This window comes from Oncorhynchus masou, chromosome 1, assembly GCF_036934945.1.
Source record: "Oncorhynchus masou masou isolate Uvic2021 chromosome 1, UVic_Omas_1.1, whole genome shotgun sequence".
NCBI classification, from domain to species: domain Eukaryota; kingdom Metazoa; phylum Chordata; class Actinopteri; order Salmoniformes; family Salmonidae; genus Oncorhynchus; species Oncorhynchus masou.
The window spans coordinates 2,954,863-2,967,351 of record NC_088212.1 but is presented as its reverse complement, the minus strand read 5'-3'; the positions used below and the strand labels follow the sequence as shown (position 1 = coordinate 2,967,351).

Below are 12,489 nucleotides of genomic sequence, written 5' to 3'. Positions count from 1 at the left end.
CTGACTGGAGGTATCACTGCTTAGAGACTGTCTGTCTTACCTGACTGGAGGTATCACTGCTTAGAGACTGTCTGTCTTACCTGACTGGAGGTATCACTGCTTAGAGACTGTCTGTCTTACCTGACTGGAGGTATCACTGCTTAGAGACTGTCTGTCTTACCTGACTGGAGGTATCACTGCTTAGAGACTGTCTGTCTTACCTGACTGGAGGTATCACTGCTTAGAGACTGTCTGTCTTACCTGACTGGAGGTATCACTGCTTAGAGACTGTCTGTCTTACCTGACTGGAGGTATCACTGCTTAGAGACTGTCTGTCTTACCTGACTGGAGGTATCACTGCTTAGAGACTGCATGTCTTACCTGACTGGAGGTATCACTGCTTAGAGACTGCATGTCTTACCTGACTGGAGGTATCACTGCTTAGAGACTGTCTGTCTTACCTGACTGGAGGTATCACTGCTTAGAGACTGTCTGTCTTACCTGACTGGAGGTATCACTGCTTAGAGACTGCATGTCTTACCTGACTGGAGGTATCACTGCTTAGAGACTGTCTGTCTTACCTGACTGGAGGTATCACTGCTTAGAGACTGCATGTCTTACCTGACTGGAGGTATCACTGCTTAGAGACTGTCTGTCTTACCTGACTGGAGGTATCACTGCTTAGAGACTGCATGTCTTACCTGACTGGAGGTATCACTGCTTAGAGACTGCATGTCTTACCTGACTGGAGGTACCACTGCTTAGACACTGTCTGTCTTACCTGACTGGAGGTATCACTGCTTAGAGACTGTCTGTCTTACCTGACTGGAGGTATCACTGCTTAGAGACTGTCTGTCTTACCTGACTGGAGGTATCACTGCTTAGAGACTGTCTGTCTTACCTGACTGGAGGTATCACTGCTTAGAGACTGTCTGTCTTACCTGACTGGAGGTATCACTGCTTAGAGACTGTCTGTCTTACCTGACTGGAGGTATCACTGCTTAGAGACTGTCTGTCTTACCTGACTGGAGGTATCACTGCTTAGAGACTGTCTGTCTTACCTGACTGGAGGTATCACTGCTTAGAGACTGTCTGTCTTACCTGACTGGAGGTATCACTGCTTAGAGACTGTCTGTCTTACCTGACTGGAGGTATCACTGCTGAATGACTCTGTCTTGTGTTCTGACAGTCCCCTGTGGGAGCGGTTCGGCAGGGTGGCGGTCCCTCCACTGTTCAGCAGGTTGCGGGGGATCGCTAGAGGGGGCAGGACAGTCATGGGCCCCTCATCCTTCCTTCCTGGTCTCCCCTCAGGGGGCGTGACCTCCATCTCCATGGATACCGTAGATCCTCTGTAGCTGTGGTAACCATTCTCCAGTGTCTCTCTGCCGCCATCGTCACAGCTACCGTCCGTACTATCACGATTTAACGACGACCGGGAGATGACGCCGAACTTTCGCAAACGTTTGCCATCGCCGTTCTGCGTCAGCAGGCTACTGGGAGGCTCGGAGGAGATGCCGCTCAGGTCGTCCAGGGAGTGGGCGGAGCCACTGCGGTTGGTGACTTTGCTGTTTCCATTGCATGGAGGGAGAGGGGCTTTGCGCTTGATCCTCCGGAGCATGATCAGGTAGATGCAGCCGCCATTCCAGCACTGGTCAGCCAGGTAACTGTAGAGAAGAGGAGAGGTGGAGGACAGGAGATGGAGGAGGAGAGGAGAGGAGGAGGACAGGAGATGGAGGAGAGGAGGAGGACAGGAGATGGAGGAGGAGAGGAGAGGAGGAGGACAGGAGATGGAGGAGAGGAGGAGGAGAGGAGATGGAGAGGAGGATGAGAGATGTAGGGAGAAGGAGAGGAGATGGAGAGGAGGAGGAGGGGAGGAGATGGAGAGGAGGAGGACAGGAGATGAAGAGGAGGAGGACAGGAGATGGAGGAGGAGAGGAGATGGAGAGGAGGAGGAGGAGGAGGAGAGATGTAGGGAGAAGGAGAGGAGATGGAGAGGAGGAGGACATGAGATGTAGAGGAGGAGGACAGGAGATGGAGGAGGAGAGGAGATGGAGAGGAGGAGGAGAGATGTAGGGAGAAGGAGAGGAGATGGGAGAGGAGGAGGAGAGGAGGAGGAGGGGAGATGGAGAGGAGGAGATGGAGAGGAGGAGGACAGGAGATAAAGAGGAGGAGGACAGGAGACAGAGAGTAGGAGGACAGGAGATGGAGAGGAGGAGAAGGAGAGGAGGAGGAGAGGAGATGGAGAGGAGATGTAGGGAGAAGAAGAGGAGGGGAGATGGAGAGGAGAGGAGGAGGAGAGGAGATGTAGAGGAGGAGGAGAGGAGATGTAGAGGAGGAGGAGAGGAGAGGGACAGGAGATGGAGGAGGAGAGGAGGAGGAGGGGAGATGTCAGAATAAGTGAGAAGCATATTAACAGTGTAAATTGTCCTGTTACCCTTCCAGCTATCTTTCCAAGCCATTTCAGTGACATTATGTATGTCATTATCGTCTGAGTGGAACACAATAAACCAGTGGTCATCAACCGGTGGATCAAGGCCTTCCTCGTCGATCACCAAACATTTCTTTAGAAAAGCCAATGATAAATGCATAAGGCTTGTGCTCATTTATTTAGTGTTCTACTGTTGGTGGTAGGTGCACTTGATTCAGAAGCCCTGGGCACTGGGTAGGCAAAGTGTTCCCATTTTGAATCAGCTCCACTCCCCGTGCCGACAGAGCTTCCACGACATCCAGCACAGGAAAGTTTGATACCAGCCAACGTGATTTGATAACTTTTAAAAACATGATCGGGCCTCCCAGGTGGCGCAGTGGTTGAGGGCGCTGTACTGCAGCGCCAGCTGTGCCACCAGGGACTCTGGGTTCGCGCCCAGGCTCTGTCGTAACCGGCCGCGACCGGGAGGTCAAGTGTCGTCTGGGTTAGGGAGGGTTTGGCCGGTAGGGATATCCTTGTCTCAGCGCACACCAGCGACTCCTGTGGCGGGCCGGGCGCAGTGCACGCTAACCAAGGTTGCCAGGTGCACAGTGTTTCCTCCGACACATTGGTGCGGCTGGCTTCCGGATTGGATGCGCGCTGTGTTAAGAAGCAGTGCGGCTTGGTTGGGTTGTGTATCGGAGGACGCATGACTTTCAACCTTTGTCTCTCCCGAGCCCGTACGGGAGTTGTAGCGATGAGACGAGATAGTAGCTACTAAAAGCAATTTGATACAACTAAATTGGGGAGAAAAAGGGGTAAAAAAATAAATAATAAAAATAAAAAACATGATCTGTCAAAGAACAGCAAACAGCTGCTGTTTTTCTGAGTTCAAGTCTACGTTTCTATTCAACTCTTTTACGCACATCCTACACATCAGCTGCAGCTGCAATGTGGGGCATTTGATTTGCGAGCCCATCACATGATCAGCGTCTCATCAGCAACACTAAAAATACATGACTTCGAAAAACGGGATTCCCTGCACCTACCACCAGACGAGAGCTACGCCGCTTTTTAGGGATGGTTGGCTACTACCGTAGCTTCTGTAAAAATTTCTCTGCGGTAGTTGCTCCATTGACCGATTTGCTTAGTCCGGCTAGATCATTTGAGTGGTCCCCTGATTGTAAGAGAGCTTTTGAATCAGCGAAAGCACTCTTATGTAGTACACCTGTACTTGCTGCTCCTGATTTTGAACAACCGTTCAAACTTGAGGTAGATGCTAGTGCCAGAGGTGCTGGTGCTGTTCTACTGCAGCAGGACAAGAGTGGAGTGGATCATCCCGTTTGTTATTTTTCACGTAAATTTAATAAATGTCAAACAAACTATGCGACAATAGAACAAGAAGCTCTTGCTTTGTTGTTGGCTCTGCAATACTTTGAAGTATATATTGGTTCCAGTGCCCTACCCGTGATTGTATATACTGACCATAACCCCTTAGTTTTTCTCCACCGAATGTACAACCAGAACCAGCGCCTTATGCGTTGGGCGCTGATTGTACAAAATTATAATTTGGAGATCCGCCACAAAAAGGGTTCTGATAATGTGTTGGCAGATGCTTTGTCTCGTGTGTGAAAATGATTTCTGCATGTTTTGCAAGGTTGTTGCTTTGTTGGGAGTATTAATTGAAATACTGTAGTCGCAACCCCTAGGGTTGCTCTTTTAAGGGTGGGAGTGTTACGGATACAGTTATCCTGTGTGTGTGTGTGTGTGTATCCTGTGTGTGTGTTTCTTTTCTCTCCTTCTCCCCTCACAGGTGAAAATCATCACTCCCCAATCAGTCAACAACCAATCATCAATCAGAAGACACACCTCCTCCAATTTCCTGACCTATCACAGTTCCTTCCCCATGGTTTAAAAACCCCATTTGTTTGTTCTAGAGCGCAGCTCAGCTCAGCCTCTGTAAATGCCATGTCTGTAGGTCTCTGTGTTTCACTCTCGCTGTGTGTCGTAACCTCTCTTTTGTTTAAGCACCTCATAGCACTTTGTCATCACCTGTGAGTATTGTTTTTGGTTATGGTGTTTGTGTTTGATTGCTGGTGGAAAAGGGGGAAACCAAGACAAGTCGCCCATGGGCATACACTACCCGTAGGTGAACTTTGTTAAATACACTAGTTAGAACTGGGCGGACCACCCACTGTATTTTTGGTTAGTTAGTTAGCTGTTGTTAAAGTAGGCTAGTCTAGCTTAGGGGTGTTTTTGAATACTTATTGTTTCTTTCCTTGGGTCCAGCTCAGCCCCTTTTCCTGCTCCCCCCATTACCGTGTGTTTATAAATAAACCTAGAGTTTGACGGTAGATTTCAGTTGTCGTGCTTATTTCGTTCACACTTTTCCTTTGTCACAATAATAATTTGCATGAGTTATGTTACGAGTCTCATTACCATCCCCCCTAGACTGTCGGGCCAAAAGGGATTCGTAACATAAGTAACATAAGTAACTTCGAAAAATGTTCAAAATTAAAAGTACTATACTACACTATACTATATTTATACTCATACATCACAGAGCTGTGAAAAAGTATTTGTCCTCTTTCTGATGTTCTCTATTTCTTGCATGTTGTTGATACTGAATGTTATCAGATCTTCAACCAAAACCTGATATTAGATAAATGGTACCTGAGAAAAGACCTTCATTTCATTCCTTTAATAAACACTGTTATGCAACGCCCAATTCCCCAGAGTGGAAAAGTAATTCTGGTTGTGTCACCTTTGGCTGCAATGGTCACAATCAAATACTTCCTGTTAAATTATGATGATTTATTTTACCTTTATTTAACTAGGCAAGTCCGTTAAGAATCTTATTTACAACAACGGCCTAATTGCTGATCAGTCATTCACATCACTGCGGAGGAATTTTGTCCAGAACCACAGCGACATTTGTGGGTTTGAACAACCCATTTCAGGTGCTGCCACAACATCTCAACAGGGTTTAGGTCTGGACTTTGACGAGGCCGTTCCAAAACATTATATTAGTTGCTTTTCAGCCATCCTGATGTAGAAATGCTTGTGTGTTTTGGATCATTGTCTTGCTGCATGACCCAGCTGGGCTTCAGATTCAGCTCACAGATGGCTGGCCTGACATTCTCCTGTATAATTATCTGATACAGAGCAGAATTCATGGTTCCTTCTATTAAGGCAAGTGGTCCAGGTCCTGAGGCAGCAAAGCATCCCAAACCATCACACTACCACCACCATGCTGGACCCCAAACCATCACACTACCACCACCATGCTGACCCCAAACCATCACACTACCACCACCATGCTGACCCCAAACCATCACACTACCACCACCATGCTGACCCCAAACCATCACACTACCACCAACATGCTGACCCCAAACCATCACACTACCACCACCATGCTGACCCCAAACCATCACACTACCACCACCATGCTGACCCCAAACCATCACCCTACCACCACCATGCTGACCCCAAACCATCACACAACCACCACCATGCTGACCCCAAACCATCACCCTACCACCACCATGCTGACCCCAAACCATCACACAACCACCACCATGCTGACCCCAAACCATCACACTACCACCACCATGCTGACCCCAGACCATCACACTACCACCACCATGCTGGACCCCAAACCATCACACTACCACCACCATGCTGACCCCAAACCATCACACTACCACCACCATGCTGACCCCAAACCATCACACTACCACCACCATGCAAATTGTAATTAATTGCTCCTATGGTCTATTTATTGTCTACCTCCTCATGCATTTTTCACACACTGTATATAGGCTTTCTTTTTTTTTCTGTGTCATTGACTTGTTTATTGTGTTATTGGCTTGTTTGTTTACTCCATGTGTAACTCTGTGTTGTTGTCTGTGTCACACTGCTTTGCTTTATCTTGGCCAGGTCGCAGTTATAAATGAGAACTTGTTCTCAACTAGCCTACCTGGTTAAATAAAGGTGTTCTCAACTAGCCTACCTGGTTAAATAAAGGTGTTCTCAACTAGCCTACCTGGTTAAATAAAGGTGTTCTCAACTGGCCTACCTGGTTAAATAAAGGTGTTCTCAACTGGTCCACCTGGTTAAATAAAGGTGTTCTCAACTGGTCCACCTGGTTAAATAAAGGTGTTCTCAACTGACCTACCTGATTAAATAAAGGTGTTCTCAACTGGCCTACCTGGTTAAATAAAGGTGTTCTCAACTGGCCTACCTGGTTAAATAAAGGTGTTCTCAACTGACCTACCTGGTTAAATAAAGGTGTTCTCAACTGGCCTACCTGGTTAAATAAAGGTGTTCTCAACTGGCCTACCTGGTTAAATAAAGGTGTTCTCAACTGACCTACCTGGTTAAATAAAGGTGTTCTCAACTGGCCTACCTGGTTAAATAAAGGTGTTCTCAACTGGCCTACCTGGTTAAATAAAGGTGTTCTCAACTGGTCCACCTGGTTAAATAAAGGTGTTCTCAACTGACCTACCTGGTTAAATAAAGGTGTTCTCAACTGGCCTACCTGGTTAAATAAAGGTGTTCTCAACTGGCCTACCTGGTTAAATAAAGGTGTTCTCAACTGACCTACCTGGTTAAATAAAGGTGTTCTCAACTGGCCTACCTGATTAAATAAAGGTGTTCTCAACTGGCCTACCTGGTTAAATAAAGGTGTTCTCAACTGGCCTACCTGGTTAAATAAAGGTGTTCTCAACTGGCCTACCTGGTTAAATAAAGGTGTTCTCAACTGGCCTACCTGGTTAAATAAAGGTGTTCTCAACTGGCCTACCTGGTTAAATAAAGGTGTTCTCAACTGGCCTACCTGGTTAAATAAAGGTGTTCTCAACTGGCCTACCTGGTTAAATAAAGGTGTTCTCAACTAGCCTACCTGGTTAAATAAAGGTGTTCTCAACTGGCCTACCTGGTTAAATAAAGGTGTTCTCAACTGGCCTACCTGGTTAAATAAAGGTGTTCTCAACTATCCTACCTGGTTAAATAAAGGTGTTCTCAACTGGTCCACCTGGCTAAATAAAGGTGTTCTCAACTGGTCCACCTGGTTAAATAAAGGTGTTCTCAACTGACCTACCTGGTTAAATAAAGGTGTTCTCAACTGGCCTACCTGGTTAAATAAAGGTGTTCTCAACTGGCCTACCTGGTTAAATAAAGGTGTTCTCAACTGACCTACCTGGTTAAATAAAGGTGTTCTCAACTGGCCTACCTGGTTAAATAAAGGTGTTCTCAACTGGTCCACCTGGTTAAATAAAGGTGTTCTCAACTGGCCTACCTGGTTAAATAAAGGTGTTCTCAACTGGCCTACCTGGTTAAATAAAGGTGTTCTCAACTGGCCTACCTGGTTAAATAAAGGTGTTCTCAACTGGTCTACCTGGTTAAATAAAGGTGTTCTCAACTAGCCTACCTGGTTAAATAAAGGTGTTCTCAACTGGCCTACCTGGTTAAATAAAGGTGTTCTCAACTGGCCTACCTGGTTAAATAAAGGTGTTCTCAACTATCCTACCTGGTTAAATAAAGGTGTTCTCAACTGGCCTACCTGGTTAAATAAAGGTGTTCTCAACTGACCTACCTGGTTAAATAAAGGTGTTCTCAACTGGCCTACCTGGTTAAATAAAGGTGTTCTCAACTGGCCTACCTGGTTAAATAAAGGTGTTCTCAACTGGCCTACCTGGTTAAATAAAGGTGTTCTCAACTGGCCTACCTGGTTAAATAAAGGTGTTCTCAACTGGCCTACCTGGTTAAATAAAGGTGTTCTCAACTGGCCTACCTGGTTAAATAAAGGTGTTCTCAACTGGCCTACCTGGTTAAATAAAGGTGTTCTCAACTGGCCTACCTGGTTAAATAAAGGTGTTCTCAACTGGCCTACCTGGTTAAATAAAGGTGTTCTCAACTGGTCCACCTGGTTAAATAAAGGTGTTCTCAACTGGCCTACCTGATTAAATAAAGGTGTTCTCAACTGGCCTACCTGGTTAAATAAAGGTGTTCTCAACTGGCCTACCTGGTTAAATAAAGGTGTTCTCAACTAGCCTACCTGGTTAAATAAAGGTGTTCTCAACTGGCCTACCTGGTTAAATAAAGGTGTTCTCAACTGACCTACCTGGTTAAATAAAGGTGTTCTCAACTGGCCTACCTGGTTAAATAAAGGTGTTCTCAACTGGCCTACCTGGTTAAATAAAGGTGTTCTCAACTGGCCTACCTGGTTAAATAAAGGTGTTCTCAACTGGCCTACCTGGTTAAATAAAGGTGTTCTCAACTGGCCTACCTGGTTAAATAAAGGTGTTCTCAACTGGTCCACCTGGTTAAATAAAGGTGTTCTCAACTGGTCCACCTGGTTAAATAAAGGTGTTCTCAACTGGTCCACCTGGTTAAATAAAGGTGTTCTCAACTGGCCTACCTGGTTAAATAAAGGTGTTCTCAACTGGCCTACCTGGTTAAATAAAGGTGTTCTCAACTAGCCTACCTGGTTAAATAAAGGTGTTCTCAACTGGCCTACCTGGTTAAATAAAGGTGTTCTCAACTGGCCTACCTGGTTAAATAAAGGTGTTCTCAACTGGCCTACCTGGTTAAATAAAGGTGTTCTCAACTGGCCTACCTGGTTAAATAAAGGTGTTCTCAACTGACCTACCTGGTTAAATAAAGGTGTTCTCAACTGGCCTACCTGGTTAAATAAAGGTGTTCTCAACTGGCCTACCTGGTTAAATAAAGGTGTTCTCAACTGGCCTACCTGGTTAAATAAAGGTGTTCTCAACTGGCCTACCTGGTTAAATAAAGGTGTTCTCAACTGGCCTACCTGGTTAAATAAAGGTGTTCTCAACTGGTCCACCTGGTTAAATAAAGGTGTTCTCAACTGGCCTACCTGATTAAATAAAGGTGTTCTCAACTGGCCTACCTGGTTAAATAAAGGTGTTCTCAACTGGCCTACCTGGTTAAATAAAGGTGTTCTCAACTAGCCTACCTGGTTAAATAAAGGTGTTCTCAACTGGCCTACCTAGTTAAATAAAGGTGTTCTCAACTGACCTACCTGGTTAAATAAAGGTGTTCTCAACTGGCCTACCTGGTTAAATAAAGGTGTTCTCAACTGGCCTACCTGGTTAAATAAAGGTGTTCTCAACTGGCCTACCTGGTTAAATAAAGGTGTTCTCAACTGGCCTACCTGGTTAAATAAAGGTGTTCTCAACTGGCCTACCTGGTTAAATAAAGGTGTTCTCAACTGGTCCACCTGGTTAAATAAAGGTGTTCTCAACTGGTCCACCTGGTTAAATAAAGGTGTTCTCAACTGGTCCACCTGGTTAAATAAAGGTGTTCTCAACTGGCCTACCTGGTTAAATAAAGGTGTTCTCAACTGGCCTACCTGGTTAAATAAAGGTGTTCTCAACTAGCCTACCTGGTTAAATAAAGGTGTTCTCAACTGGCCTACCTGGTTAAATAAAGGTGTTCTCAACTGGCCTACCTGGTTAAATAAAGGTGTTCTCAACTGGCCTACCTGGTTAAATAAAGGTGTTCTCAACTGGCCTACCTGGTTAAATAAAGGTGTTCTCAACTGACCTACCTGGTTAAATAAAGGTGTTCTCAACTGGCCTACCTGGTTAAATAAAGGTGTTCTCAACTGGCCTACCTGGTTAAATAAAGGTGTTCTCAACTGGCCTACCTGGTTAAATAAAGGTGTTCTCAACTGGCCTACCTGGTTAAATAAAGGTGTTCTCAACTGGCCTACCTGGTTAAATAAAGGTGTTCTCAACTGGCCTACCTGGTTAAATAAAGGTGTTCTCAACTGGTCCACCTGGTTAAATAAAGGTGTTCTCAACTGGCCTACCTGATTAAATAAAGGTGTTCTCAACTGGCCTACCTGGTTAAATAAAGGTGTTCTCAACTGGCCTACCTGGTTAAATAAAGGTGTTCTCAACTAGCCTACCTGGTTAAATAAAGGTGTTCTCAACTGGCCTACCTGGTTAAATAAAGGTGTTCTCAACTGACCTACCTGGTTAAATAAAGGTGTTCTCAACTGGCCTACCTGGTTAAATAAAGGTGTTCTCAACTGGCCTACCTGGTTAAATAAAGGTGTTCTCAACTGGCCTACCTGGTTAAATAAAGGTGTTCTCAACTGGCCTACCTGGTTAAATAAAGGTGTTCTCAACTGGTCTACCTGGTTAAATAAAGGTGTTCTCAACTGGTCCACCTGGTTAAATAAAGGTGTTCTCAACTGGTCCACCTGGTTAAATAAAGGTGTTCTCAACTGGTCCACCTGGTTAAATAAAGGTGTTCTCAACTGGCCTACCTGGTTAAATAAAGGTGTTCTCAACTGGCCTACCTGGTTAAATAAAGGTGTTCTCAACTAGCCTACCTGGTTAAATAAAGGTGTTCTCAACTGGCCTACCTGGTTAAATAAAGGTGTTCTCAACTGACCTACCTGGTTAAATAAAGGTGTTCTCAACTGGCCTACCTGGTTAAATAAAGGTGTTCTCAACTGGCCTACCTGGTTAAATAAAGGTGTTCTCAACTGACCTACCTGGTTAAATAAAGGTGTTCTCAACTGGCCTACCTGGTTAAATAAAGGTGTTCTCAACTGGCCTACCTGGTTAAATAAAGGTGTTCTCAACTGGCCTACCTGGTTAAATAAAGGTGTTCTCAACTGGCCTACCTGGTTAAATAAAGGTGTTCTCAACTGGCCTACCTGGTTAAATAAAGGTGTTCTCAACTGGTCCACCTGGTTAAATAAAGGTGTTCTCAACTGGCCTACCTGATTAAATAAAGGTGTTCTCAACTGGCCTACCTGGTTAAATAAAGGTGTTCTCAACTGGCCTACCTGGTTAAATAAAGGTGTTCTCAACTGGTCCACCTGGTTAAATAAAGGTGTTCTCAACTGGCCTACCTGATTAAATAAAGGTGTTCTCAACTGGCCTACCTGGTTAAATAAAGGTGTTCTCAACTGGCCTACCTGGTTAAATAAAGGTGTTCTCAACTAGCCTACCTGGTTAAATAAAGGTGTTCTCAACTGGCCTACCTGGTTAAATAAAGGTGTTCTCAACTGACCTACCTGGTTAAATAAAGGTGTTCTCAACTGGCCTACCTGGTTAAATAAAGGTGTTCTCAACTGGCCTACCTGGTTAAATAAAGGTGTTCTCAACTGGCCTACCTGGTTAAATAAAGGTGTTCTCAACTGGCCTACCTGGTTAAATAAAGGTGTTCTCAACTGGTCTACCTGGTTAAATAAAGGTGTTCTCAACTGGTCCACCTGGTTAAATAAAGGTGTTCTCAACTGGTCCACCTGGTTAAATAAAGGTGTTCTCAACTGGTCCACCTGGTTAAATAAAGGTGTTCTCAACTGGCCTACCTGGTTAAATAAAGGTGTTCTCAACTGGCCTACCTGGTTAAATAAAGGTGTTCTCAACTAGCCTACCTGGTTAAATAAAGGTGTTCTCAACTGGCCTACCTGGTTAAATAAAGGTGTTCTCAACTGGCCTACCTGGTTAAATAAAGGTGTTCTCAACTGGCCTACCTGGTTAAATAAAGGTGTTCTCAACTGGCCTACCTGGTTAAATAAAGGTGTTCTCAACTGACCTACCTGGTTAAATAAAGGTGTTCTCAACTGGCCTACCTGGTTAAATAAAGGTGTTCTCAACTGGCCTACCTGGTTAAATAAAGGTGTTCTCAACTGGCCTACCTGGTTAAATAAAGGTGTTCTCAACTGGCCTACCTGGTTAAATAAAGGTGTTCTCAACTGGCCTACCTGGTTAAATAAAGGTGTTCTCAACTGGCCTACCTGGTTAAATAAAGGTGTTCTCAACTGGTCCACCTGGTTAAATAAAGGTGTTCTCAACTGGCCTACCTGATTAAATAAAGGTGTTCTCAACTGGCCTACCTGGTTAAATAAAGGTGTTCTCAACTGGCCTACCTGGTTAAATAAAGGTGTTCTCAACTAGCCTACCTGGTTAAATAAAGGTGTTCTCAACTGGCCTACCTGGTTAAATAAAGGTGTTCTCAACTGACCTACCTGGTTAAATAAAGGTGTTCTCAACTGGCCTACCTGGTTAAATAAAGGTGTTCTCAACTGGCCTACCTGGTTAAATAAAGGT

At 44.9% G+C, this 12,489-nt stretch overlaps 1 protein-coding gene across 2 annotated transcripts in view; it reads right to left on the bottom strand.

The window, feature by feature from the left end:
* Positions 1-12,489, bottom strand: part of pdzd2 (PDZ domain containing 2) — a 197,690-nt gene that overhangs the window by 131,875 nt on the left and 53,326 nt on the right. For both annotated transcript variants that reach the window (XM_064929142.1, XM_064929218.1), the window contains one exon: positions 1,121-1,643. In XM_064929142.1, the coding sequence (XP_064785214.1) occupies positions 1,121-1,643 (523 nt within the window). The remainder of the gene's footprint in view (positions 1-1,120; positions 1,644-12,489) is intronic.